Source organism: Ochotona curzoniae, unplaced genomic scaffold, assembly GCF_017591425.1.
Source record: "Ochotona curzoniae isolate NIBS_2020 unplaced genomic scaffold, NIBS_Ocur_1.0 contig_605, whole genome shotgun sequence".
Lineage (NCBI taxonomy): Eukaryota > Metazoa > Chordata > Mammalia > Lagomorpha > Ochotonidae > Ochotona > Ochotona curzoniae.
In genome coordinates, this window is record NW_024466491.1 from 64,607 (window position 1) to 91,633 (window position 27,027).

The window sequence follows — 27,027 nt, forward strand, 5'->3', positions numbered from 1 at the left end:
GAGTTTGGAGGGAGGAGGAGGCCGGACAAGGCCAGGGTGCCCGCTTGATGAGGCTAGACCCCCAAGGAGGCGAGGCCTCCGCCAAAGGACCAGGCTTCCAGCAGGGGAAGGAGCAGCTTGAGCGGCTGATCTCGCTGGAGAAGGGGGAGGAGGTGGCCATGCCAGCCTCGTCACACCTTCGCCCCACCCAGCCTGGGGGCGAGTGGTGGTGATGGAGCAAGCCATTGGTGGTGGGTGGGTGGCTGTCCCCCCTGGGTGGGACAGGACTGAGGGAAACGAGAGAGAGGTGATGTTGGTGACGTTGTCCTATTTTTTTTTTCTCCCTTGCCAACTTTGGTTCCACAAACAAGAATGAACAAATTTTAGACTGTAGCTCAGACACACACCAGCACAAAAAAAAAAAAAAATCTTTGTAAAAACAGGCGCTTTCTTTCCATCCAGAAAAAAAAAAAAAAGAAGCTTTTCTGGAGCCGTGGTGGCAGCGGGAACCCCTTCGCCCTCTCCTTCTGGGCTCCGGCTTCCTGGCTGCTCTCCGACCCACGGCCCCGGTCACATTGGCAATTGCACCAGGGTGTCTCAAGTTCAAAGGCTGACAGGCGGAGGGCAGAATCGATGGGGGGGACAGCCTCTCGGGGCTTGTGAGAAAGATCCTGAGTTGCACTGGGGTGCAGGTACCCGAGCAGGGCGCGGCTGGAGCCTTTCCCAGGCAGGCCCGGTGTTAGGAGGGATTGGAGCGGGGCAGGCTGAGAATCCGCCCGTTCTTCTTGCCCCCGTTCATGTGGGTGTAAGGGATGTGGTCTTCGTAGCTGCGCTTGACGGCCAGGGAGGACCCCCCTTCCCGGCCAGCGGCCTCCTCCCTCTGACTGTGCGAAGAGCGGTCCAGCGGGACACTCTCCATGTCCTCAAACTCCAGCTCCAGCTCCTCGCTCTCCGGGGCCTTGTTCTCATCGCTGTGGAAGAAGGAGACCTCCGGGAAGCTGGGGTGCAGGTCATCCTGCAGCAGACTCACAACCTCCAGGAAGGTGGGACGCATCTTGGGGTTCAGCTGCCAGCACAGCCTCATCAGGTCGTTGCTGCGGGACATAGGGGACGCGAGCGCGCGTGACTCCTTGCCACGGGGCGGCAAGGAGGTCCAGCCGCACGCAGCACCACCCTCAACCAGGCTCCCCACCCCCGTCCCGCCCACCTCCCCAGCAGTGCGAGCCTAAGGGGCTGGGAGGGCGTGGACTTGAAGATGGATTTATCCGAAACACAGACGGGGAGCAGGGGAGAGAGAGAGAATGAGGGGCAGAGGGTGGGAGAAAGAGACAGGGAGAGAAGGAGAGAGAGAGAGAAAGGGAGGGATGGGGAGTGAGAGGAAGAGAGGGGGGGGAAGGAGGAGAGAGGAAGAGAGACAGGAGGAGAGAAACGGAGAGAGAGAGAGGGAGAGAGAGAGAGCACGCGAGCCAGAGGGAAACAGAGGGAGAGAGACAGAGGGAGAGAGAGAGAGCACGCGAGCCAGAGGGAGACAGAGGGAGAGAGACAGAGGGAGAGAGAGAGAGCACGCGAGCCAGAGGGAGGGACAGGGAGAGGGATGGAGGATCTAGGGGGGGAAGGCTCCCAACTACTGGTTCCCTCCCCACATACCCCAACAGCAAGCAGGCTGGGGCTGGCTCTGAAGCCAGGGCTCCCCCAAAATCTCCCGCCAGGGAAAGGGACCGTAGGAACCCAGTCTCCGGAAGCTTCGGGGCTGCTTCCCAGGGCCTCAAGAGCCAGAGGCAGTACTCGAACTCTCCACATGGGCTGGAGGCTACACTCACAGTCTCTCCGGGCAGTTCTCGGGTTGCTCCAGGTGTCCGCCATCCATGACGAACTTGAGCACCTGCTCATTGGACAGACCTTGGTAGGGCTGCTCTGCGAGGCTGGCGATCTCCCAGAGGACCACGCCGAAGGACCTGGCCAAGGGCGGTTGCAAGAATTCAGCAGGCCCATGCACCTGCACACCCACTCACACGCCAGCGCACACACGCGCTTGCACACACAGCACGTGATGCCTGCACACACATAAACACACACACGCCCACATCCACACATGTGCCCACGTGCCAGTATGCATGCACAAGGAAAAACCACCCACCCTGGTGGTCCCAAGCACCCACAGGATCAGCTTTCACGGTCAGCATCACCAAGGCTGGCCCAGGGTCCTTAGAGGCGACGCAGCCTTGGTCAGCCCCCAGGGGAGAGGCCCCTGCGGCCTGTCACCTGTCGCTCTCCCTGGGTGCCTGAGAAGCCAGCCCCGCATGCCAGACTTACCACATGTCAGAGAAGGTGGTGAAGACTCCGTCCTTGAGGGACTCGGGCGCCATCCAGCGCACGGGCAGCAAGCCCTTGCCCCCTTTCCGGTAGTAGTCCGTTTCGTAAATATCTCTAGTCATTCCAAAATCTGTCAACAAATGGCGCACGCGCGGCCTCAGCATCAGCCGTCAGCGCGGCTAGCCCTCCATGCCCAGTGCCCCCTTCCTGGCAAGTCCTTCCCACCCCCACGCTCCCTCCATCTCTCTCCAGCATCCATCGATTCCTCCCCTTCCTCAGGGAGGGGCAGAGAGAAACAGACCTTCCATCTGCCAATGCACTCCCCAGCTGGCTGCAACAGCCAAGTCTGGACCAGCTCCAAGGCAGAAGCCAGGAGCTGCACCCAGGTCTCCCTCCCTGCCCCCATGGGTGCAGGGGGTCCCAGCACCCGGACCATCTTCCACTGCTTTCCCAGGCACATGAGCAGGAAACTGGATGGAGAGTGGGGCAGCTGGGGCTTGAACTGGATTCCCCAGGGGATGCCAGTGCTGCAAGCAGCGGCTTCACCCACCGCACCACAATATGAGCCCCTTGCCTTGCCTTGCCAGGCTTGGGAGGGGAGGGAGAGACCAAGGGAGGAAGAGAGAGAGAGAGACCCACCCAAGGGTGAGTCCTTTCCTGACCCGGCCTCCTGGACCCCAGGTGTGGCTTCCACTGGGGTCCTGGTCACCCCACTCATCAGAGCATGAACTGCTCTGTGGTTTCCCCGTCCAAAACGGCTGCCTGGGGAGCTGGCCAGGATCTTCCTGCACATTAAGCAATGTGGCGGCCGCGAGGCTCGGGCGGCCAGGGCAACACTTCAATCTGGCCGCTGTGACAGCCAGACTGGAGTCCCATTTTAAACAGAAACAGCCACTCAGGCCCCTCCAGGGAGGACAGTTACTGCTGTTGGAGGGCCAAATCGTGCCCCCTTTCACGGTCAACAATGACCCTCTGAGAAACTTTCCCTCCCCCCCGCCAACTCCTCCCGGGGGCGGGGCCTGAGCAGCAAGCAAAACTCAAGGACCAACCTCCGATCTTGACAGTGAAGTCGTGGGCCACCATGCAGTTCCGAGCTGCCAGGTCCCGGTGCACGAACTTCTTGGCATTGAGGTAGGCCATGCCATCCGCGATCTCGGCCGACATCTGAATCATCTCTTGCAGGGTCGGGGGAGGGCGGCCGGGGTTGTTCTATCGTCAAAAGAGATGGGGTGATGGCTCGGAGACCCTAGAACCCGTGTCCGGGAGCGGGCCCAGGGGGGACCAGGGACAGACCGGAAGCCTCACCTCAGCCTCGGGTCGCAGGGAACGGAGGTAACTCTTGAGGTCTCCATGGGTCATCAACTCCATTATCACCAGCGTGGGTTGGCCCTTGGATACCACACCCAGGAGGCGCACCTGCGGGACGCAAGGGCGAGTTGAGAGTCCAGGCATGGTCCGGGTTATGCTGTCTCATTGTCCCTGCCATATAGGGTCCCCCTGGACCTGCGGGCAGTGCGGATAGCTCTAGGTCGTATCCAGCGCATCCCCCGAGACAGATCTCAACACCTGCTCCTATTTGCGGGCTTTGCAGCCCTCAGCCCACATCCACCCAACTCACAGCCACCCCCTCCTGGCCTCCTCTCCGCTCTTTTCTGCACAGCTCCTAAACTAACTAGTGCTTTGGATTTGGCACCTGTCATTTGAAGCTTCTTGTGGCAGGCATCTCAGAGGATTTTGGTGCCCTGTCCGTTCCCATGGCAAACAGATGAGACCCCAAGAGAAACCAAGAGACCACCACATGGACAGAAAGGCAGGAGTCATTTGTGCCAGGCTAAGGGGAAAGGAACGAGGGTGTGGGGCGGGGGGGCGGGCACAGCTAACGCCTGTGTAGTCATGGGAAATTGTGGAAACCGAAGAAAGATTCCAGAAAGACAGGAAAAGTTTGTACTAGAGTTGGGTGGCTGGGGGCAGGGATGAGGACAGATGAATTGTAGTGGACTTCTGTGTGGCTCAGGATTGCCAATGCATCAGGAAGAGGTGGAAGATTCTGCAAAGGGATGGAAGGTTCCAGAAAGCCATGGAAGATTCCAGAAAACGACAGAAGATTCCAGAAAGCGATGGAAGATTCTGGAAATTGACAGGCATGCTGGGAGAGAATGGGATGAAGACAGGAGCAATCCCTCTCTCTCTCTCCCCCGCCCCCCTACATCTTGAGGCTCACCGGGTGAGGGATGGGCAAGGGCCTGCACCCAGTGTCCCCCATGGGCCAGAGTGGCAGGAGGAGGTTGAATGAGGGAACAGCCAGGACCAGCAGCATCCACCTCCTCCCGGACGGGACTCACCACGTGGTGACAGGTGAAACCCTTCATGACAGAGGCCTCATTGAGGAACTCGATGCGTTCCCGCAGGCTGGCCGCCTCGTTGACGGTCTTCACGGCCACGCGGGTCTCCGCCTCGCCCTTGATGATGTCCTTGGCGTTGCCTTCATACACCATGCCGAAGGAGCCCTGGCCCAGCTCCCGCAGAAGGGTGATCTTCTCTCGCGGCACCTCCCACTCATCCGGAACGTACACAGAACACGGAAACACTACTCCTCACTTATCTACACGGCATTTCCGCCCAATCCCTCGGCGGGAAGAGGAGGAGGGGGTCCCTGGCCACCAGCACACCCACAGCCCTCTCTTGAGCCCCCCCCCCACAAAGTGGTCTGGGGAGGGGCTGATGTCTCCTTTCTGATCCCCAACACCCCCCCCCCACCACCACCACATGACGCCCCTTCCCTCCCATGGCTCTTGTCTACGCAAGGTGCCAAGCAGACAGGTTAGAACTGGTTGACCAAAATGTGGTTGCAAGGCTTGGTGGCATGTCCATGAAGGGGTTACAGCCTGTGTGTGTCTCCACCATCCCAGGGCCTGGCCATGACCTCGTGGTCCAGCTGCAGTGGACAGAGATCAGCAAGCATGCGCCAAGCAAAGGATTGCATTTTGGAACAGGGCGCCTTCTGTCCCCTTGCTGCTAAGGAAGCCTTAAAGCACAGCATGGCATGAAACCCAGGCTCACCTGTCAGGGCCTAGGAGACTACAGGAAGGAGTGGGGCTCTGTCACCATCCCTACACCGGGCTCCCCGGCAGCCTACGGACCCCCAGACACTCCCATGAGGCCCTCTGAGACCACTCAGCATGAGCCAAGGGTACAGGCAGATCAGGGGCAGCAGCGGAAGACCCACCCGGCTGAGCTCAGCCTACGAAGCTAACCCATGAGCCCATGACTCCCTCTGCAGGTGTTTCAAAAAGTGCGTGGGGAAGAACGGAGTTGAAAGTCACAGGCTTAATCTGATAACCAAACTTTAAAAGGGGGAGGGACTACAACCTGTATAATGCATGGAAAATGCATATCACTTTAAAAAAAAAATTCTACGTGGATTTTAACTTGTTTCGCACCAAAACACAGTCGTACTTTTCAGGGGGTCTTTACACTCCATTTGCAAGCCACCCACTAAGGTTCCCGCCACCCCACCCCACCCCCGAGACCGGGAAGGGGCCTCACCATCGCTGGCGCTGAGGTACTCGGGGTTTGAAGAGGCGTACAGCGGCCCCATGGGTCCGTCTGGGTGCCTGGAGGAGAAAGAGCAAGGGCGGGCAGCTTGAAATTCCCACAGTTCTGTAGAGGGGATCTCCACGGGGAGGAGGTGAGTGAACCTGCCGTCCAGGGCACACAGCGACCCTCAGCATCCCACAGGTGGGTGGCGGGGCCAGGGTCCCTGAGGCTGTGAGTGAAGGTCCGTCAGGCAGCTCCTGAGTCCACGCACCTGGGTGGCTTCACTCCAGGATCCCATATGGACGCCGGTTCTAATTCCAGCGGCCCCGTTTCCCATCCAGCTCCCTTGTTTGTGGCCTGGGAAAGCAGTCAAGGACAGCCCAAAACCTTGGGACCCTGCACCCGCCTGGGAGACCTGGAAGAGGCTCCTGGCTCCTGTGGCTTTACAGTCACTTTTCTGGTTTTTTCCATAATGATTATTACTCAGTTTTTATTGTGTCCAAGTTCCGTGTGAGATTTCATCACGGTGGGGAGACGGCAGGTGCGTGGCCCAGCAGCCAACATACTCGTGTCCCCTGCTGAGGCACCTGCATATATGGCCACTCCCTCCTCGCTCAGGACTTTAACCTTCTTGCCAGTACAGACCCCAGCAGGTTGCAGGGATGGTGGTGGCTCAAGTGCCATTCACGTGGGAGCCTCGGACTAAGTTCCTAGCTTCCGCCTTTGGCCCCAACTAGGACGGTGGACCACTGATAAGCCCGGTCTCTCTTGGTAATTAGAATTTGGAAAAGTTTCCTAAGAGGCAAACACAGGACCCCTAGGGCTGGGCGCCATGCGTGATTTTGGGTACCCACTCGGGCGGCGGTCTGGACACACATCCCCTGCAGACACGATTTCCACCAATCAGCTACTATGCCACGGCCAGGCATGTTCCTAGTCCATGTTCAGTGGAATTTTTTTTTAAAGATTTATTTTTTAATTTTTATTGGAAAGGCAGATATACAGAGAGGAGACACAGAGAGGAAGATCTTCCGTCCGATGATTCACTCCCCAAGTGAGCGCAACAGCCGATGTTATGCCGATCCGAAGCCAGGAGCCTCTTCCAGGTCTCCCACGCGGGTGCAGGGTCCCAAGGCTTTGGGCTGTCCTCCATTGCTTTCCCAGGCCACAGGCAGGGAGCTGGATGGGAAGTGGGGCTGCCGGGATAGAACCGGCGCCCATATGGGATCCCGGGCGTGCAAGGCGAGGACCTTGACCACTGCGCCACCGCGCCGGGCCCGTTCAGTGGAATTTTAACCAGGTTGCAGTGGTCACTCCCCAGGACTCCCCTGCTTGAGCAAGTGGTGGGAATCGTGCAGACCGAGGTCAAAGCTTTGGACCAGCAGCCGCTACCACCCACATTGAACACAAACTCTGATTTTCCCGTATGCACCTGCTAGTCTGTATCCTTGCTGAACAGGCAGGTTTCATTTTGCTTTTAAACAAAGTATCAATCAACTTTCGCATCAGCCCATCATTTGTAAGCCTTAGTTTCCTATGGATACAGAGGTTTGGACGAAACACCCCAGGAACTGGGCTCAGCATGGTAACCTAACCTAGCGGCTAAAGTCCTCTCCTTGAACATGCCGCGATCCCATAGGGGCGCTGGTTCTAATCCCAACTGCTCCACTTCCCAGCCAGCTCCCTGCTTGTGGCCTGGGAAAGCATCGAGGACGGCCCAAAGCCTTGGGACCCTGCACCTCCGTGGGAGACCCGGCAGAAGCTCCTGGCTCCTGGCTTCGGATCGGCATAGCATCGGCCATTGCGCTCACTTGGGGAGTGAATCACTGGGCAGAAGATCTTTCTTTCTCTTCTCCTCTCTGTCTATCTGACTTTGCAATAAAAAATAAATATTTAAAAAGAAAGAAAGAAGGAAATGGTATAGTCTGGAAGCCCCAGAGGGACTCAAAATTGAACTACCCGTGGCAGCGTAATGTCGCAGGGCCCATGTGGACCTTCCCCACCGCTGGCCTGGCAGAATCTAAGACCAAGACCACTGCATTTGTCTGGTCGCGAGGACCCAGGCACGAGAACGCGTCGCAGGCCAGGCTGTTCCCACATCTCAGGATAGCCGGTGTCCGCCCCCTTGGCCCCGAACCCCGCAACCTCACAAGAACCAGCCACAGAGAGCTCAGCAGTCAGAATTCACAGCTCCACTCACCTCTTCCTCAGGAACAGGTAAATACTTCCGATCACGACGCTGAAGAGAAAGACAAAGATGAGGGGGCCGATGATAATTTTGGCAATATTCGTTGGGACATCTACTGAAAGGAAATTAGAAAGGGGAGCATATCAAAATAGGTTCACATCGGACCAGAAAAAAAAAATCACGCCAGCAGGGAAGGTGCTCTTCCCACGCCGGAGGACCTGGGTTCGAGCCTGACTCCAGCTAAACGGCAGATAATGGCTACCCTACGCGGGAGCCCCAGACAGAGCTCCCGGCTCCTGGCTCCAGCCTGTCTCAGCTCCAGCTGCCTGGGTACTTGGGGAGTAACCCAGTATACAGGAACACTCTGCTGGTCCCTGTCCCTAGCTTCCCAGCATCCCACCCCATCTGGCTGCCCCCCCCCCCACACACACACACCCCAGCATCAAGCATGGGCAACTCACGGTAGTCTGCCACATAAAAGTAGGTGGCTTCGGTCCAGGAGCCGTTGCCCGCCAGGGAGGTGGCCCGCACCCGGACGCTGTAGTTCCCCGGGGACAGACCCCGCAGCCTGCAGCCCCGCTCCTGAGCAAAGTGCTTGCGGGAGACGCAGAGGTGTAGCTCCTGGAAGGGGAGGGGGATGGAAAAGAGATCAGCTGAGCTCCGCACCCCCTGTGCCAGGCCCCCACAATGGCCACCAGACCCCACACGAGATTGCACACACACCCCCGCCAGGAAGCGGCAGCAACTGGACCCCACCATCCACCCTGGGGACCCGTGCGAACTTGTGCGCTCCCAGCTCAAACAACACACTGTGTGTGTGTGTGTGTGTGTGTGTGTGTCACTCCGCCTTCCAAATCAATCAATCAGTCATTTACAAAACACGTAAGAACAAGCCAAAATCGGCAAGAACAGTCAAAATCCATCCCTCTGCCGGCTGGCTGGTTCTCAGCGCGTTCGCTGGCCTAGAAGAACCCCACGTATCTAATGATTATCACGGGATCGCTCGGTCCATGCGCTCTGCGTGTGATCGGCAGCTCCTGCTCCCCGAAACCCCACCGAACCCCACCTCTGAATACCGTTGTACCCTGCAGTCACCCCCTGCGCTGGGGGCCGGCTGGACACGCATCCCTGCCCCCCAACTGCCTGCCCCCTGGCCAACCCCACTCCTGCTATTTCTCTCTACCTAAGCCTACCCAAGCCCGTCCAATCTCCTCCATCCCGTGGTCAGCATCACTAGAGATTACTTGAGAGCCAATGGCACCCTCTGGTGGTGATCTTCTCTCCGCATCTTCTGGCTGTTTATTCCCAACTGTCCCAGTGCACAAACACCAGCTCAGGGAGGGGCTGGGAGGCAACAGATGGCAAAGAGCTAAGGGGACCCGTGGGGAGTGGATTGCTGGTTAACCCCTGACTCACAAGGCCACACAGTGAGTCCGAGAGTTGAGCCCGGAGTTGAGGAAGTGTCAGGCCAGCCCTTCAAGATTCATCTGGAGTAATAACATCTCCTAGGGACCACCCACGACCACGGGCTATTCTAGCCACAACCCAGCAATGTTGAGAGTCGGCCTGGCAGTTCACACTGCACGCTGTGCTCTGGCACGGAGTCCTGGCTGTAGCTGCTGCCTCCAGCTTTCCCCTGATGTGCCCCTGCAGGGCCGTCAGTGACAACAGCTCAGGATATGGGGGCCCCACCCGCCCAAGTGGACCCTCCCTCCTTTCTGTATGTCTTCAAAAAGAGAGAGTAGAGGTGGCCAGCATTTGGTGTGGCAAGTTCGCCTCCCACCTGCAAGTCCAGCATCTCTTAGGAATCCCAGTTCAACCTCTAACAGCTCCACCTGCGATCCAGTTGCCTGCTAAGGCACCCAAGAAAGCAGCAGAAGATGTGGCATATACCTGGTGCCCTGCCATCCCCGAGGGAGACCAGGATGGAATTCCAAGATGCTAGAGCCAACCTGGCCCAGCCCTGGGATCCCACAGCCATTGGGAGGAGTGAACCAGAGGAGACAAGATATCTCTCTCTCTCTCTCTCTCTCTCTCTCTCTCTCTCTCTTCTGTAACTCTCTCTATATATAACTCTGCCTTTCAAATAAACAAATCTTAAAAAAAATATGTGGATCCAGTCCACACACAGGTCAAAACTTTGGAGACAAACAGCAAACGCTCTTTGCTTGCAGGCTTCTATTTTTCTGATGTTTTTTTTTTTCCCCCATCATCATAAAAAGACTTGGAATCTACCCAAACGGCCACTACTGGGTAAGCAGGAGGAAAGAGGATGAAGACACACATAGGGGAGTGCACGGCCCACCCCCATGACCAACAGGTGATCTGAGGTGAACCTAGAACTGCTCAGGGGAGACCAGGGATCCCCCGACCCGCCCCCAGAACCTACAAGTCTGAACCAAGCTTGGGGACACCGCCCCCAGGGCTCCAGGATGCCTGCAGGGAGCTGGGCTGGAACATGCTAATAAAAGTCGGATGGTGGGTGGGGAGAGGCGAGGACACACCGTGAAATGCAAAAACTCTCCCGTGCTTCTCACATGACTAGGAGAGCAGGAAAACAAAATAGGGCTGGGCTGGGAGCGGCTGTCCAAAGTCCTCCTCACCGTGCGTGGCAGTGGCGGCCTGAGTCATATGAGGGAGACCAAAGGCGGCTGCACGCCAGGTCCAAGGGCAAACACACTCACTCACCCTGGCATGGGCCCCATACCTCGAGGAAGGGGGCAGGACGGAAAGTTTTCCAGAACCTGCCCACAAATGCACTCCGCTAACACCAAGACACTCAAGACACATGACAGCTGACACCTGACCAAGGTCCAAGAAGCCATTTGCATAAGGTGCAGGGGTTGGTGCCATGGCACTGGGCGGGTTCAGTCACTGCCCATGACACCGACATCGCACACAGGCGCTGGTTCGAGTCCCAGCTGCTCCACTTCCACCCCAGCTCCCCCAATTAAAGCACCCGCAAGGCAACAAGTGACAGCCCAAATGCTTGGACCCCTACACCCATGTGGGAGACCCAGAGGGAGCTCCTGGCTGTGCCTGGCCCAGCCAGCCCTGGCTGTTGTAGCAATCTGAGCAATAAAGCAGAAAATGAGAGATCTCTGTCTCTCTCTATCTCTTTCTCTAACTCTGCCTTGCAAATAAAATACAAGTTAAAGAAAAACAAAGAAAGAAACCCAACAACCAAGAGATATTGAGGGAAAGGGGTATGACCACCCAGAGCTCTAGAGGTGAGCCTGGGGCACGCAGCACGCCAGCACAGACCCCCACGGGGGACACCCCATGGCACCCAGAGCTCTAAGGGTGAGCATGGGGCACGCAGCACACCAGCGGAGACTCCACAGGGAACACCCCATGGCACAGCGCCTCGGTTCCACTTCCAGCTCTGTATCTAATCCAAGCCCCTGCTAATGCACACCCTGATTAGCACCAGGTGCCTGAATCCCTACCACCCACATGGGAAACCTGGATGGAGCCCCTGGCTGTACTCTGCTGTAGGCATCTGGGGGCGTACGCCAGCAGGTAGATCTCTGTCTCAGGGCTGGCATCTCGGCAAAGCCACCAGCTGCAGCACCAGCATCCTATAGCGGCACCAGTTCGAGTCCCGGCAGCTCCACTTCTGATCCAGCTCCCTGCTAACGTACCAGGGAAAGCAGCAGAGAAGATGGTCTCCAGTGCTTGGGCCTCTTACGAGGGAGGACATGATGAGAGCAGACACAGGCTTCCAGAACACAACCAGAGCGAGGGAGAACTGTCTATTTTCATTTTCTTGGAAAGGCAGAAAGAGGCAAAGATCTTGAACCTGCTGCTTCGCTCCCCAGATGTCATGACTGCTACGGCCAGGTCAGGCTAGGCCAGGAGCCGGGAGCAGAGGAGTACAGACGTGAGGCAAGGAGGGCAGCCCACCCCTGCCACGCCTAGCCGAGAGTTCCATCCAAGCCTTGGATGTGTGTGGCTGAGACCCTGCTATTTGCAGCAGTCCCATTGCCTCTTGGGGTGTGCATAGCGGGAAGCTGGAATCAGAAGCAGAGCTGGCACTCGATAGAGGGTAGAGCCTAACCACTGTGCCAAACACCAACTCCTGGCTCCTGGCCTACAGCACAGCAGGTCACTGCAGGCTAAGCGGTCCATTCAGCGCACCTCAAAACCCCTCCGGGGACCCCGACACAGACAAGTGTCCAAGGGTGGGGGGAGACACACAATTGCTGCAGTTACACTGCCCCCACGCTAGATGTCGCTGTGGAGTTACGATTCCGCACCCCATCAGTAAATACCAAAAATCATACAGCAACCACGTTTAGGAAAAAGACACACACAACCAGTTTGAGGTCACGCAGGCGGGTCTCAAGTGAGACCTTCTCTGTCCCTAAAGCGAGGCGAGTTCCTTGTCACATCAGGAGGGACGCGGGTACAAGCCCGCAGCACCCAGCGTGGAGAACAGAGCCGACGCGTAAGACGAGAAATTCGGAAAGAAAAGTCTATTCGATTTCTTCTGAGTCATCTCCCTGAAAAGTTGTACCCAAGACTTCCAATCCTAAAAACACAGGGTCTGATGAGAGAAGCCCTAAGGAGGGAAGGGGGGTCCCCCGACTCCCAAGCGCCCCCAGGGCCCCTAGGGGCCAGCACACGAGCCCGGAGACCCCTACCTCATCGCCATAGCGCCGATAGCTGACTTCATACAGCACGATCAGCCCGTTGGGCTCCTTGGGCTCTCGCCACGTCAGGTGAACCACATTGTTCTCGAAGATCTCGTGGGTCACGGGACCGATGATGTCGTCAGCCTTGGCTGGAGTGGGGGGGGGAGGAGCGAGGGAGGGAGATGTGAGCAGAGAAGGAAACCCACCCCTGCCACCCTCTGTCGAGAAACCGTGCCCGTGACGTCACTCCCGGAACCCGCAAGTCCCTCCATCTGCGGAGCGGGCACCTCACAGAATGAGGACCCCAGGGGTGGCTGGGTTCCTGGACCTTATAAGTTTGGTGTTGTTCTCAAACTCATGAGAAGTTGTAAGACAGTACCAAGAAGAGCCACAGATGTCCCTTCTCAAGTTGAGTTTGTACAACTATGCACCAGGATGCAGGATGGGGGTCCATGGGGCACCAGGATGCAGGATAGGGGTCCACAGGGCACCAGGATGCAGGATGGGGGTCCATGGGGCACCAGGATGCAGGATAGGGGTCCACGGGGCACCAGGATGCAGGGTAGGGGGCCACGGGGCACCAGGATGCAGGGTAGGGGTCCACGGGGCACCAGGATGCAGGATGGGGGTCCACGGGGCACCAGGATGCAGGATGGGGGTCCATGGGGCACCAGGATGCAGGATGGGGGTCCACAGGGCACCAGGATGCAGGATAGGGGGCCACGGGGCACCAGGATGCAGGATAGGGGGCCACGGGGCACCAGGATGCAGGATAGGGGGCCACAAAACACCCACACGCCTTCTCCGAATTCAGCAGCGTGTACACCTGTTGTAACACAAATGCTGGGGGACTGTATCATTGTATTACAGGAACAACAACAACAACATCTATGCTTGCTCAGTCTACACACTAGCAATAATAATAATAATAAGCCGACTCTTCTGGACTGGCTCAGTGCGGCATCCTCAAAGACGCGGTGTTGACTATAGAGGAGTATTTCCCAAAGTTCACAGGGACCAGAACTAACGCTAACTTCATGTGGATCCAAAGAATTTCAACTCCACACCTATGTGGGGGCACTGCAAAAGGTCGCAGAATGAAAACGCCAGGCATGACCCCGGCGTGGTGGCCTAGTGGCTAAATCCTCGCCTTGTATCCGCTGGGATCCCATGCGGGTGCTGGTTCAAATCCCGACAGCTCCACTTCCCAGCCAGCTCCCTGCTTGTGGCTTGGGAAAGCAGTGGAGGACAGTCTAAAGCTTTGGGACCCTGCACCTGCATGGGAGACCTGGAAGAGGCTCCTGGCTCCTGGCTTTGGATCGGCTCAGCTGCGGCCTGAGCCCCCCACCCCTCCCCAGGAAAAATTCCCACCTTCCGGCATGGTCCGCGCGCTGACGTACGCGGCCACGCTGCACCGCTCCTCCGGCGCGTCCTGGTTACAGGCCTGCAGCTCGATGCGGTAGCCGGTGAAGTGGCGCAGGCCGGAGATGACCAGCGATTCCTTGTTGATAACCTTCTCGAAGGGTCTGAGCACCTCTGGGGTCTCGGGCATGTCGGTGGACGTGGTATTGTCGAATTCCGGGAGCGTGGGCACGGCCACCATTGTCACGTTGCTGTCCCCATCGCCAAGAGACCTGCGCTTCCTTGACGGCCTGCATGGGGGGTGGGGGCGGAAGGAAAGGACAACAGCAGGACAGGTGGGGTCATGCCATCACGGCAGGTGCACGCCAGAGGCAGGAGCCATCACCCCTCGAGGCAGCTGCAGACACGCCAGGAGGCTGATGGGTATATCCCAGCCATCCGCTGCTCCACCCTGCCACACACACACACACACACACACACACACACACACACACACACAGAGCAGCCCCTCAGAGTGCTTGATTTCAGCTTTCGAGTGGTGACTCTGTCCCTGGACTCCAGCTCCCTGGCTCAGACACGCATCCTGTGAGCCAGCTAGCTGCCCACGTGGGAAACGCGACCCCATCACAGTGTCTATTTCAAATGGCCACCAGAGGGCAGCTCAGGCCACACGGGAGAGGATGCCTCGAGTCCACCAGGCTGCCAGAGCCTGGGGTTCACCCGGGACTTGCCCTGTCCTCTGCATCCCTCACCAGGGAGCTGGTCTCTCAGGGCACCCCGGGGGTATCCACTTCCAACACATGGGATCCCGGCCACCTCCGCCAGCTAAGAAACAAAATAGGGCACGGTGGTGGCTCTGGATTGGTCTCTGTGTGCGGCAAGCAGCAGGAATCCAACCTCATGTTGCTCACACCCATCTGGTCTCGCAGGCACCACTTATGGAAGAGCCCATGCCTTCTGGGCGCTCCCTGCTATCCAGGGGCAGCGGGCTGTGTGGCCGTGGGTGTGTTTCCGGGGTGTCTGGGCTGTGGGTGTGTTTCTGGGCTGTGCGGCTATGGACACATTTCTGGGCTCTCCACTCGGTACTGCTGAGCTGTGTGTGGGTCGCCATGCTGCTCTAATAACTGTAGCTTTGTTCTATGTTTGCAAGTCAGGTATCGCCATACTTCCGGCTGGCTTCCCCTTTCTCTCTCTCTCTCTCTCTCTCTCTCTCTCTCTCTCTCTGGGATTTTCACAACAGCTTTGCTTTACTCTTACCACTGGGACCCCGACAGGTGTGCCCTGAACCTGCAGGTGGTTTCAGGCAAGACAGACAGTTTCGTTAATTCCAATTGTTCACCTTGACAAGCAATGCTGGTGACATGAGCAAGCTCCTGGGGCTGGATGGAGAATTGCACCTGTCCCCTGAACGGAGCTGCCTTCTGAAGTCCTTGGGGGAGGAGGGCCAAGCCTGGGAGGGGCAGGGGGGCCTGGGGATGCACCAAATCCAGCGAAAGCTCACACCCTGGGGAGGGGGGGGGGACCTGGATTGGAAGTGGCTGGAGGGACAAGGGCCAGCGACGCTGCTTGGCAATGCTGAACCAGTGCACACGGCTCCCACTGCCCTGCTCCCCTGCACGAGACAGCGCCATGGGCATGCACACGGCATCCCGCCATCCCCAGGCACTGGTGGTAGAGAGAAGGTCAGGAACCCAGGTACTGAGGCACCAAGGGTTTCTGCCACGCAACCTCTCGCCAGTCCATCTCCGCATTCGCAAAACAGAAATGTGTGAGAGGAGGACCGGGCCAGCCAGCGCCCGTAAGAGCCAGCGCCGTTCTGGCCTACATGGGACTTCAGACCAACCACAGGGACCTGGGACCCACGACCAGGGTCTTCCATGTCAGGTGGCTGCTCCCGCTCCATTAGAGCCCACGATGGAAGCAGAAATGGAGACCAGCTCCTCCTGCAAAGTTCTGAGCACAGCAGAGGGACAAACGACACAGGCCACCTCCTCTCCTGTATTTAAGCAGGAGAAGGCTGGGGTGGGGGGGGGGGTGGATGACACCATGGAACATTCCAGAAGGATGCAGAAGTGACAATGTGTTAAGAGGCAGACAGAGAGAAAACGCCCTGACTTTGAGCCGACGCAAGCTGCCACTGGTCAGATGGAGGCGGGATTCCAGAGCAAGGAACGGCAATGGCTGGAGGCCATTTTTTTGTTTTGCTTTGAGTGTGCACGTGGCAGGTGGTCGCACTGCGGGAAGGGGGGGGGCGGTCCTCCTGGGATGCCAGAGCATCTTGCATCACTCTGCCCCCCACCCTGCCCGCCTGCCCCCTCCCGTGCACCACGCCTCGTCTGCCTGCCGCGCCCCGGGCCCGCCCCCTCGCGCATCACTCCCCTGCCTCGCAGCCAGCCGCCCTGACCTGGGCACGAACACCACGTTGTGCAGGTAGTCCTCGAAGGTCTTGCGGAAGGACGACTCCTCCAGCTCCTTGAGGATCTGCGAGTCGGTCTTGGGGCAGGAACAGCACTCGCCCGACGCGTCCTCGGCCTCACTCTGGTTGTGTTTCTGCGCGTGCTCGGACTCAGACTGCGGCAACCACGTACGCGAGGGCAGTTTCAGCCCTAGAGAGAGAGAGCAGGAAGGGACAGGGGGCTCGAGTCTCCCCGACACACGCACACAAAGGAGCGAGCCGAAGCAGGCCCCCCAACACACACACGCACAGAGGCACTGGGTGCCTGGGACACAGCCGGACTTCAAGCTGCCCTGCAAGAGATAAGCCTCCCTGAAAAGTGGCCTGAGAAGGGTCAGTGCTGTGGCACAGTGGGCGGAGCCGCCACCTGTAGCACCGGCATCCCATAGGGGCATTGGTTCGAATCCCGGCTGCTCTACTTCTGATCCTGCTCACACCTGGAAGAGCAGTGGAGGGTAGCCCAAGTATTGGGGTCCCTGCCACCCACGTGGGAGAACCCCAGATACAGCTCCTGGCTCCTGGCTCTGGCTGGGCCCAACCCTAGCGGCTGACAGCTTTTGGGGAGCAACCCAGAAGCTGGAGGGATCTTCTGTTCCCTGGCACTTGGTCTTCCGCATAAAACACATCTCCAAAGAGATGAGTTCAATGCCAAGGGCATTGTCCACAATACCCCCTGTCCCACAACAGCCCCCTTCCAGCCTGAGGTCTGCCAGTAGCCGCTGAGCAAAGAAAATGCCCCTCTCATGCCCAGACATGGGCAATGAGCATGGGGGTACTGGGCTTTCCTGCCAACAATGACCATCCACTCACAAACCCAAGACCAGCCAGGCAGGCCAGCCAAGGGGAAAACATCTCTCTTTCAACAACCACTTTCTTAAAGGCAAGAGAGAAGGGGGCAGAGAGATCGGAAGAAAAAAACTCCACTGATTCACTCCCACAATGACCCCGAGAGCCGGAGCCGGGTCTGGGCACAGGCCAGAGCCAGGAGCTCCACTTGGGTTCACACCTGTCTGCCGCCCACTCCATGAAAATCTAACTAACCACTTGTGCCAAATTGCCCACCGCCACCTGTACAATTTATTGGAATTATTTCAGAGAGTAACAGAATAAGTGATATTTCCTTGACTGGTTCACTCCCCAAATAGTGACGACAGATAGGTCTTGGGCCAGGCTGAAGCTAGGAGCCAGGAGTTTCATCCGGGTCTCCCATGTGGGGCGCAAGAGTCGAGCACTCGGCCGCATCCCCAGCTGCCTTAGCAGGGAACTGAAATGGAATTAGAGCAGCCAGCATTCTGGTAGGGAATGCTGGCTGGGGTCCTGCTGCTGGGCCCCCTTAAAAGCACTTTGCTGTGTTTATGAACACACACACACACAGCGGTCCTGACCCCATCACCTGGAGGATTCCCATGCTTGCTCGGAAACTCCTGACACTCTCCAACAGCCACGGCCTGCCGCCAGCAGGAAGTAGGACTGGGGCTGGGGTGCTCCGAGAGGCGCCAGGACTCTGTGACGATCACACAGCACAGCACCCGGTCCGTGTGCTTCAAGCCACAGATGACCCACAAACGTTACCAGCAGGTGCAGCCGGTGCAGTCACCACCAGGGGACGCCAGCATCCCACCCACAGCAGATGCCCTTGAAGCCAGCTCCCTGCCCCCTGTTGCTGCTGGTGATGCCCCAAGGACCTGAGCCCCCTCGGCCACCCACGTGGGACACCCCCACGGAGGTCCTGGCTCGTGCCTTCAGCCTTCAGACCAATCCCAGCCGATGCAAATAAATAGCACCTTTCAATAAACAAAAGGTGACACTGATATTATTTCACGCCACGTCCATTTTTTTTTTTACAGCGATTTACAACAAAACGCGCGTGGGTGAGGCGATTACAAAGCCACCCGTGCTCCTAGCGGGCACGTCTGTTTGTACATGTGCTTTTTCCACCGCTGGAATCAGCAGTCCACAAAATTGAACTCTGCCCCAGATTTCCACGGGTCAGCTCAGAGGGCCCTTCCACCCCCTGTGCCCAGCCAGGCAACCTTCATCATTACGCATTCCTGGAACTCCATCATCTGGCAAAAACAACAGCTCCCCACCCCCACCCCGCCGCTCCCAGCCCCTGGCACCACCCCCACTCCACCCCATCCCATCCCACCCCCATCCACTTCCGGTCTTGGAGGATCCCTGTGGAATTCCTACGCCTCCTGAGTGGATCTGAAAGAAACGCCGCGGGTACGCCATGACACAACGCAGACACGCTCACATTCCATTGGCTCATTAGAGAATCAGATTTAGAATACAAGGCACGGGCGAGCTTTGGGATCCAGGGCTGGGATGCAAGGCCGGGAACCCCGCCAGCGGCCGGGCATGCCCTGGGACTATATAAAGCACACAAGAAGATAAATCAAATTTGCAAGCCCGGGCTCAGGCGGGGGTGATGTCACAGAGCCACATATAGCACTGGAGCTTAAGGAATATGACAACAGCACCCGGGGATCGGCTGTCCTCAGGCCACTTCTCCCAAAAAGGAGGCAGATGGGGACTTGCTGCCCGCCCCGGGGCCTTGCCAAGGGCTGATCCACGAGCAGCCCTGGGGCCTTGGGCTCTGGCCACGCTGTGGCATCCGAGGTCCTCTCCCCACCCACACCCCCGCCACCTGCCTCCTGAGGTCACAGGCAGAAGTGACGATAGGGTGTTCATCTCCACCAGAAATGAATCAAAAATTCCCACAGGAGACCGGAGGAAGAAACGTCACTGCAGCAGTGGCCGGGGGGGGGGGGCAGTTTGCAAAACCCAGCTTCACCCACAAGGGCACTTTAGGACACTCGTGGCAAATGGAACTGAAAACTTAAGTGGATTGTCGTGCAAAGCGTTTTGCAATGTATACGTATCTTTAAAAGCTCATTGAAAAAGGTGTTATTAGAGAAAAAAAAATGCAGGGCCCAGCGCGGTGGCCTAGTGGCTAAAGTCCTTGCCTTGAACGCACCCGGGGATCCCATATGGACGCCGGTTCTAATCCCGGCAGCTCCACTTCCCAGCCAGCTCCCTGCTTGTGGCCTGGGAAAGCAGTGGAGGACGGCCCAAAGCCTTGAGACCCTGCACCCACGTGGGAGACCTGGAGGAGGTTCCTGACTCCTGGCTCTGGATCAGCACAGCACCAGCCGTTGCGCTCACTTGGGGAGTGAATCATCGGATGGAAGATCTTCCTCTCTGTATATCTGACTTTGTAATAAAAATAAATAAAAATCTTAAAAGAAAAAACCGCAAGGATTTAAAAAATAAATGTCTGCACCCAACAGAACATCTTTTAATTGTGTGTTCCCATGAAGATTTTCCATTTTTTTCTTGTCTCAAGAAACTGAAAAAGGGGGTGCAGCGGACTCAGGCAGTCAGCCACGGCACCAGCACCCCACACCGAGCAAATCCAGCCACTCCATTCCCATCCAGCTCCCTGCTGAGGCACCTGGGAAAGTAGCAGAGGACGTGCCTGGGGGGTCCCCACACCCAGGCAGGGAAACCCAAAAGAAACCCCCTGGCTCCTGGCTTCCGCTTGGCTCAGCCCTCTACTGTTGCGGCCATTTGGCGAGTGAACCAGCACATGGAAGATCTTTTTTTCTCTCTGTAAGTCTTTCAACAAAACAGACAAAGAGAGAGAGAGAGAAAGAGAGAGAGCATCCTGGCCACCGTGACGCAGGCAACCTCACACCACTGCTGGAGTTGGACACGGGGAGTCAGCCCTCCCATTGGTAACTTCCAACGTGTGACCCTGTCGTTGGCCATCTCCCCCGCTCCCCACCATTCGCTAGGCCCCCCGCCGCAGCAGAGGGGAGCAGGGCCACGCGGGCCGGGCCGCTCACCCTTGAGGCAATAATCTAGCTCAAATAGTTCCTGATCCTCCTGCTGCTCTTCCCAGTAAACCAGGTAGTGCGTGATGTTGCCATTGGGATCCGAGGGCGGCTTCCACTTCAATAGGATCTGGGACGAGGAATTGGAAACGGAGATGGGGTCCAGGGGGACGGACGGATCTGCCGGGGGGGAGAAAGGAGAAAGAAGGTATAGGTTCAGAGGTGCCACTTTGCGCACGCACGCACCCACGCACGCACGCACACAGAGCCTCGTGTCCCCCCCGGGGAAACACATACTGGTGGCGTCTGTCTGCACATAGATGATGTCACTCTTGGCCCCGTACGTCCGGCGCTCATCAGAGAAAGTGACAAGGGTCTTCACGAAGATGGCATACTGGGTCCAGGGCTTGAGGCCACGCATCAGAAAGCCCGGATGGATCTGCGACTTGGGGTCGTTGGATCTCAGGGGTGGCTCAATGTCCACGACGGTCCAGCTGTTGGAGCCACACGCGTCCTGCCCGTCGAACTCCGTCACGTTCTGGTAGGGGCTTTGGGGGAACAAAGCATGGGGGAGGCGCTCACCGACCGCCAGGCGACCTTCACTTTGGAGCACCCATCCCCCCCCGGGGGGGAGATACATCCCAGGAGACTGCCTCTCACCCACCCAACCATCTCCCACCACAAAGCAAAGAGAGGGACAGAGGGACCGCCAGCTCAGACGTCTCCGATACAAAGTTACAATAATGATGATGGCCGTGAGGTACCAAGGATAGCTTAAGCTCATGGTGGTCTTAGAGTGGTATTTATTTGGGGCCCCGCACAGTGGCCTAGTGCCTAAAGTCCTCGCCTTGAACGCACCCGGGGATCCCATACGGACGCCGGTTCTAATCCCAGCAGTTCTGCTTCCCAGCCAGCTCCCTGCTTGTGGCCTGGGAAAGCAGTCAAGGACGATCCAAAGCCTTGGGGACCCTGCACCCGCGTAGGAGACCGGGGAGAAGTTCCTGGCTCCTGGCTTCGAACCGGCGCAGCACTGGCCATTGCGCTCACTTGGGGAGTGAATCATCGGACAGAAGATCTTCCTCTCTGTCTCTCCTCCTCTCTGTAGATCTGACTTTCCAATAAATAAATAAATCTTTTTTTTAAAAAAAAAAAAAGTGGTATTTATTTGGTGGGCATTGGACTTGAGACTCCGAGCTACCCTTGAGCTAGGGGCATGGGGTGGGAGCTTCTGCTGGGATACCCAGCGGCTGGTAGCCCTGCAACCACATACACACACACACACACACACACACACACACACACACGGCAATCGATGCTGCGTAGTGTGCCGTGTACTGAGCTAGAACGTTCCATCGTGTGAGGTGTGCTGGGCTAGAATGTTCGGCAGAGAGGTGTCGTGGACCTAGAACGTTCTGTTGTGCGAGGTGCCGTTGAGCTAGAATGTTCTGCAGCGTGAGGCGTCACCGGGCTAGAATGCTGTGTGATGGGCTAGGTGAGGACTCTAGCTGCTAGGCTACTGCGCTGGGCCCAAATTCAATACATCTTTTATTTAAAAAAGAAAAATGAACATCTGAAAAGGAGCTTCTGATTGAACTATTGGACACACGGAGTGGGAGAGGAACAGTCCTGGGGATGTTGGGAAGGGCCCAGCCAGAGCTGCTGGGGAAATCTATTTTGACAGGCAGGGGCTGGGTTCCACCTTCCCACTGCTCCTCCTCTGTTAACATTCTACTCACGTCTCTTTGTAAAACAGCATGAACCCCAGCAGGTCTCGGAAGTCGGGGGGCCAGTACGGCTCCCACCTCAGCAGGATCTTGTCAAAGCTTGTCCGGATGGAAGAAAATTTAAGTAACTCGTTTTCACCTAGAAGGGTTTGGACACACACACACACACATAATATCAGCGTCGAGCCATTGCAGAGCGAAGTAGCGTGTCACTCCACACACTGCCCACAGGGACTGTGCCAAAGGACCCTCCACACGCCGTTCCCTCCAGGGGCCTGGTCCCACCTGCGCCTCTCTCTCTCTTTCCCCCAGTGTGACCAACGGGACTGTGAGTGCCTTGCTCCGTGAATGCGTGGAAGCAAGCTCCCATCGGGCAACGAGGCTCCTCGCACAAACCAACTGAGCCATCCGCCAGAGTCGCCACCAACCAAAGCAAAGCACCCCTGCTCCCTTCGTGCAAGGCCGAGAGCACCGCCCCCCGCACCCACCCACCCACGAGACTCACAGGAAGCCTGGTCCCCATTGGTTTTCAGGGCGATGTCATTCTTGTCCTGGCGCCCCTTGGTACCAGACACTTCCTCCATCCTGTGGATCTCCGACAGGCACAGCTTGGGGTTGTAATGGAAGAAAAGCTTGCCCCGGGAGATGGTGAGGTTGTGTTTGCTCCAGTCCCACAGCTGTCTCAGGTTCTGGTTGTCCAGGGCATAGAAAGAGTAGTTTCTATAGAAACACACGCAGATACACAGAGCAGGTCAGCCTGGGGCAGAGCCATGCCTCCCGCACAACCCCAGCCCCCTGCTGCCCCAAGCGCTGGCTTGGTACCCAACACAGAGCTGTCGAGTGGCGAGAGCCAAGTGTTGCCATGGCTGAGAGAAACCGTCTATCCAGCCTTTTTTTCTTTTCTTTTCCATTTTAGCTACTTTAATCAACAGAGGCCAGACACCAACGAGAGTCCAAAAAAAAAAAAAAAAATCCTTCCATAAAACAAGAGAATGGACGTATTAAACGGCAGGACCGTGCCCCATCCAGGGCTAGAAAAGCCATCCTCTTAGCTAGCATCAGTCACGTGACCCACATCAGCCCCGGAAGATGCCAAGCAGAAACCACTAGGACGAAGGAGGTCAGGGGAGGTTCCCCGGGAGAGATCACTTACCCGATTTCCAGGGTCTCCCCGCGAATCAGACGTAACTTCCGGAAGAAGGCGAGCGACACCAAAGCGTAGGAGCGGCGGATTTTCAGATATCCCGAAATCTCTTCAATGAGGCCCAGGTTGGCCTCTAGCTCAGCCGCCAGGTTGTCTACGGAGAGAAGAGCGTTGTGCGGGTTTCCAGCACAATATCGCAACCTTCCCACATCTCCCAAGGTTGACGAGCTGGCCAACAGGCTGGGCAAGTCGTGTCCACACCCCCGCGGGCAGGCAGGCCTGATGGGCAACCCCAAAGTCTCACCATGGCCTGACGTGGGCCAAGCATGTTCCTGCCCTTGAACCTTCACACCCTGCTGCCTGGATGGTGACGTCTCTACACGCATGCCTGGAATGTTCCACGCGCACCCGAAAGCCCAGAAACTGCCCCCACAATGCCAACCTCTTCTCTCATCTCCCCCTTTCTCTTTTTCTGCCAGTCTGTCTTTCAAAGAAAGAATGGCATCTTTTAAAATAAATAAATAGGCCCAGCGGCATGGCCTAGCGGCTAAAGTCCTAACCTTGAACGCACCCGGGATCCCATAGGGTCACCGATTCTAATCCCGGCGGCTCCACTTCCCATCCAGCTCCCTGCTGTGGCCTGGGAAAGCAGTGGAGGACGGCCCAAAGCCTTGGGACCCTGCACCCGCACGGGAGACCTGGAGGAGGTTCCTGGCTCTTGGCTTCGGATCGGCACAGCACCAGCCATTGCGCTCACTTGGGGAGTGAATCATCAGACGGAAGATCTTCCTCTCTATCTCTCCTCTTCTCTGTATATCTGACTTTGTAATAAAAATAAATAAATCTTTAACCAGGAAAAAAAAAAAACCCAGTAAATAAAACAGCAATCTGCTTTACTTTCTAGGCAAGGCTTGGCAGTGACCGAATGCAACATTTCACTGGAGCAGCGCCAAAGCCCACCACGGGCTGGCGCGTGTCCAGGGCTGCGTTTCGTGCCATAATCGCAGCGCTGGGCAGTTACAACCGCAATTGTCCAGCCTGCAAAGCCAGCCGCACGCAGCCAGCCCTCTGCGGCCGCAGGCTCTCAGTCCACACGTGCGTGCCGCCAACCGCAGGGAGGAAGCACGCGGGAGGAGAGAGCGCCCCTTCTCCACCCAACGCATGCATGCCTGCTTCCTTCTGCTGGGGCGTGGCTTTGTGACACGACGCGGCAGAAAGCTGCGTGCCGTGGCTAACGTCTCAGACGTGACGCAAAGTTGCCAAGTTCGCAGGCGCACTGTGGGCGTTGCACATGCGCATCGCGCCCTCCTGCGGGATTCAAGGAGCCACCGACTCGCTCTGCTTCGCTTCGCTTCCGCCTGCTGACCAAGATCTCATCACCAGGCACGGACCCGTTGGTCCTCAAGGGCTTCACCACCGGTCCCCAAGAACCACATGTCAAGGGCTTTGCCACTGTGGGGGACACACCATGCCTGCTGACCAAGATATCACCACCAGGCATTGGTCCCCAAGGGCTTAACCACCGGTCCCCCAGAGCTTGGCCGCCCTGGTGGGACGGGGGATCCCACAGGTGTCCAAGGACACGGAAGAACATGCTTTTTGTCTGTGGGGGGATTTCACACACCCACCCAACCACCCACCCCCACTTCGCCTGGGTTCTTGCATCTCAACGGGCATGCTATCCGCTAGCTCAAAAGGTAGGCTCCCCCATGGGGGAGGGCATTTGATGTGGCAGCTAACACACTGCTTAGGGCACCTGCTTGTAATGTAGGACTTGCATTCCAGGAGGCAACAGGGGTGGGATTACGGCTCCTGTGCCTGAGTTCCTGTTACTCCCATGGGAGAGACCTGAATGGGGCTCCCAGTTCCTGACTGCAGCCTGGCCTCCCCCGCTCTCCAGCCGGAGCAGGCGTTTGGAGAGTGAGTGAACCAGCAGCTGCTCCAAGAATCTCCCTCTGCCTCCCTCTCTTCTGCTTGCCACATAAACACGTTTTAAAGGTACAGAGTGCTCCCTGCTCTGCCTTGGAAGCATCTAAGAGGATGAAAAGTATTGGTGTTAAGTCGCAGGCAAGCACGACTCCGGAGCCCCGGAGTGACCCTGGGACACGTAAGGATTCCTGGGGACCGAGCCCCTGCAAGCTGTGTTAACGGTGGGAAACATGAGCGCTCGTGGGGCTGAGGGCTGGCTGCCACGGTCTGGGTGGGTTGGGAGCCGAGCCCTGAGGGGTCGGGTACTGGGCGCTTGGTCCTCAGTGTGGTGGGGTTGGGAGATAAGGAAGTACAGCCTGGTGGGGGGCTGGTGGGTCATGCCTGGCTCCTTCCTCCCTCTCTCTCTCTCTCTCTCTCTCTCACACACACACACACACACCCAGTATCAACACAGCCAAAAGCCAAACATGAGGGGCCTCCCGATCTTGAACTTGCAGCCCTCGCAAGGCCAAGCCACATCACCCTCTGTTCCTTTTACAGCCAAAACGAAACCCCCACCCCACCTCACCCCACCCCAAAAATGGCCAGCGTCCCTGAGCACCCCCTTCCCCGCCGACCCTAACTCGACAGTGATACTCTCCGAGGAGATGGAACCTGGACTGAGCTGTCCACATCTGGGTTTGGGGCACATGCCTGGGTGTGGCCGGGCTGTCTCTTCCCTGCCGCCAGCTGCTCCCCACCCCCACAACAACCGCCCCTCCCACCCCCACCACCCCGCTGCAGGGTACTCACTGCCACCCCGGATGTTGATAATCAGACTGCCGTTGATGACGGTGCAGCCGCGGAGCTCCTGGGCGGATGTCACCGAGTCGATGGTCTTCTCGCCTTCCAGCAGGTGGCACACCTTGGGACAGGGACCCAGGCACGGCGTGCACATCAAGCTGAGGATAAAGCGGACGCGGGAAGGATTAGTGTGTGTGTGTGTGTGTGTGTGTGCGCGCTCTGCCAGGTTCTAGGTGATCCCTACAAGGATTCCAGGGACCGTCCCTCGATCCCTCAAGACAAGACCTGGACACTGTCGTCATCCGGGGCCAGACACCTGCTCCCAGCAGTGGTGGGGAGGCGAGGCTGGCCTGGGCATCAGCACCCAGTGTGGAGTGTGACACTCCTGGGCTCCACCTGGTCTCAACACCTTTGCAATTCCCTCCATGGTAGCACTGCTTTTGTCAGGGCGCAGTTAAAGCCACCACCGGGACACCAGCATCCTATATGGGTACCGGTTCATGTCCTGGCTGCTCCACTAGAAGCGTTCACTTATTGATTTTAAAGGCAGTCAGAGAGATCTTCCACCTGCTGTTTTGGGTCCGGCGTGATAGCGTAGCTGTTAAAGTTCTCACCTTGCAATCTCGGGATCCCATATGGACGCCGGTTCTTATCCCGGCAGCCCCGCTTCCCATCCAGCTCCCTGCCTGTAGCCTGGGAAAGCAGTGGAGGACGGTCCAAAGCCTTGGGACACTGCACCCATGTGGGAGACCCGGAAGAAACTCCTGGCTCCTGGCTTCAGATCAGCTCAGCTCAGGCCACTGCGGCCACTTGGGGAGTGAATGATCAGATGGGAGATCTTTCTGTCTCTCCTCCTCTCTGTAAATCTGACTTTCCAATGAAAATAAATAATTTTTTTTAAATCTATAGAGTTACACTACTGCAGCCCAACCCGACTCGCACCCACACCCATGCTTCCCCTCCTCCAGGGACGGTCCCAGATGCAGAGCCAACTTCTCCAACTTCTATCCTGGCCTTCTGTCCAGCGCGCAGAGCAAGGACATCCAGGGGAGGTGGTTCTGTGCCCCACGCCCCAGGGACAGCGACAGGCCAACGCCTGTGACCCCAAAGCCAAGTCCTGGTCCACAGACACCTCGC

At 57.6% G+C, this 27,027-nt stretch overlaps 1 protein-coding gene across 2 annotated transcripts in view; it reads right to left on the minus strand.

Annotated features, from left to right (window-relative positions):
* Positions 1-12: 12 nt before the first annotated feature.
* The window catches only part of INSR (insulin receptor), a 69,718-nt gene continuing 42,703 nt past the window's right edge, over positions 13-27,027 (minus strand). The window contains exons 4-21 of one of the 2 annotated variants that reach the window (XM_040990355.1): positions 25,900-26,048; positions 23,188-23,332; positions 22,540-22,754; positions 22,047-22,173; positions 20,608-20,858; positions 20,323-20,490; positions 16,421-16,622; positions 14,026-14,306; positions 12,664-12,803; positions 8,479-8,638; positions 8,030-8,129; positions 5,839-5,906; positions 4,635-4,879; positions 3,598-3,708; positions 3,342-3,501; positions 2,293-2,422; positions 1,800-1,934; positions 13-1,073 (exon numbers count right to left, since the gene is read on the minus strand). In XM_040990355.1, coding sequence (XP_040846289.1) covers positions 719-1,073; positions 1,800-1,934; positions 2,293-2,422; positions 3,342-3,501; positions 3,598-3,708; positions 4,635-4,879; positions 5,839-5,906; positions 8,030-8,129; positions 8,479-8,638; positions 12,664-12,803; positions 14,026-14,306; positions 16,421-16,622; positions 20,323-20,490; positions 20,608-20,858; positions 22,047-22,173; positions 22,540-22,754; positions 23,188-23,332; positions 25,900-26,048 — 3,142 coding nt within the window. In that variant the 3' untranslated portion in view covers positions 13-718. Of the gene's footprint in view, positions 1,074-1,799; positions 1,935-2,292; positions 2,423-3,341; positions 3,502-3,597; positions 3,709-4,634; positions 4,880-5,838; positions 5,907-8,029; positions 8,133-8,478; positions 8,639-12,663; positions 12,804-14,025; positions 14,307-16,420; positions 16,623-20,322; positions 20,491-20,607; positions 20,859-22,046; positions 22,174-22,539; positions 22,755-23,187; positions 23,333-25,899; positions 26,049-27,027 lie in introns of both variants that reach the window. The other variant, XM_040990354.1, reaches the window with a different exon arrangement.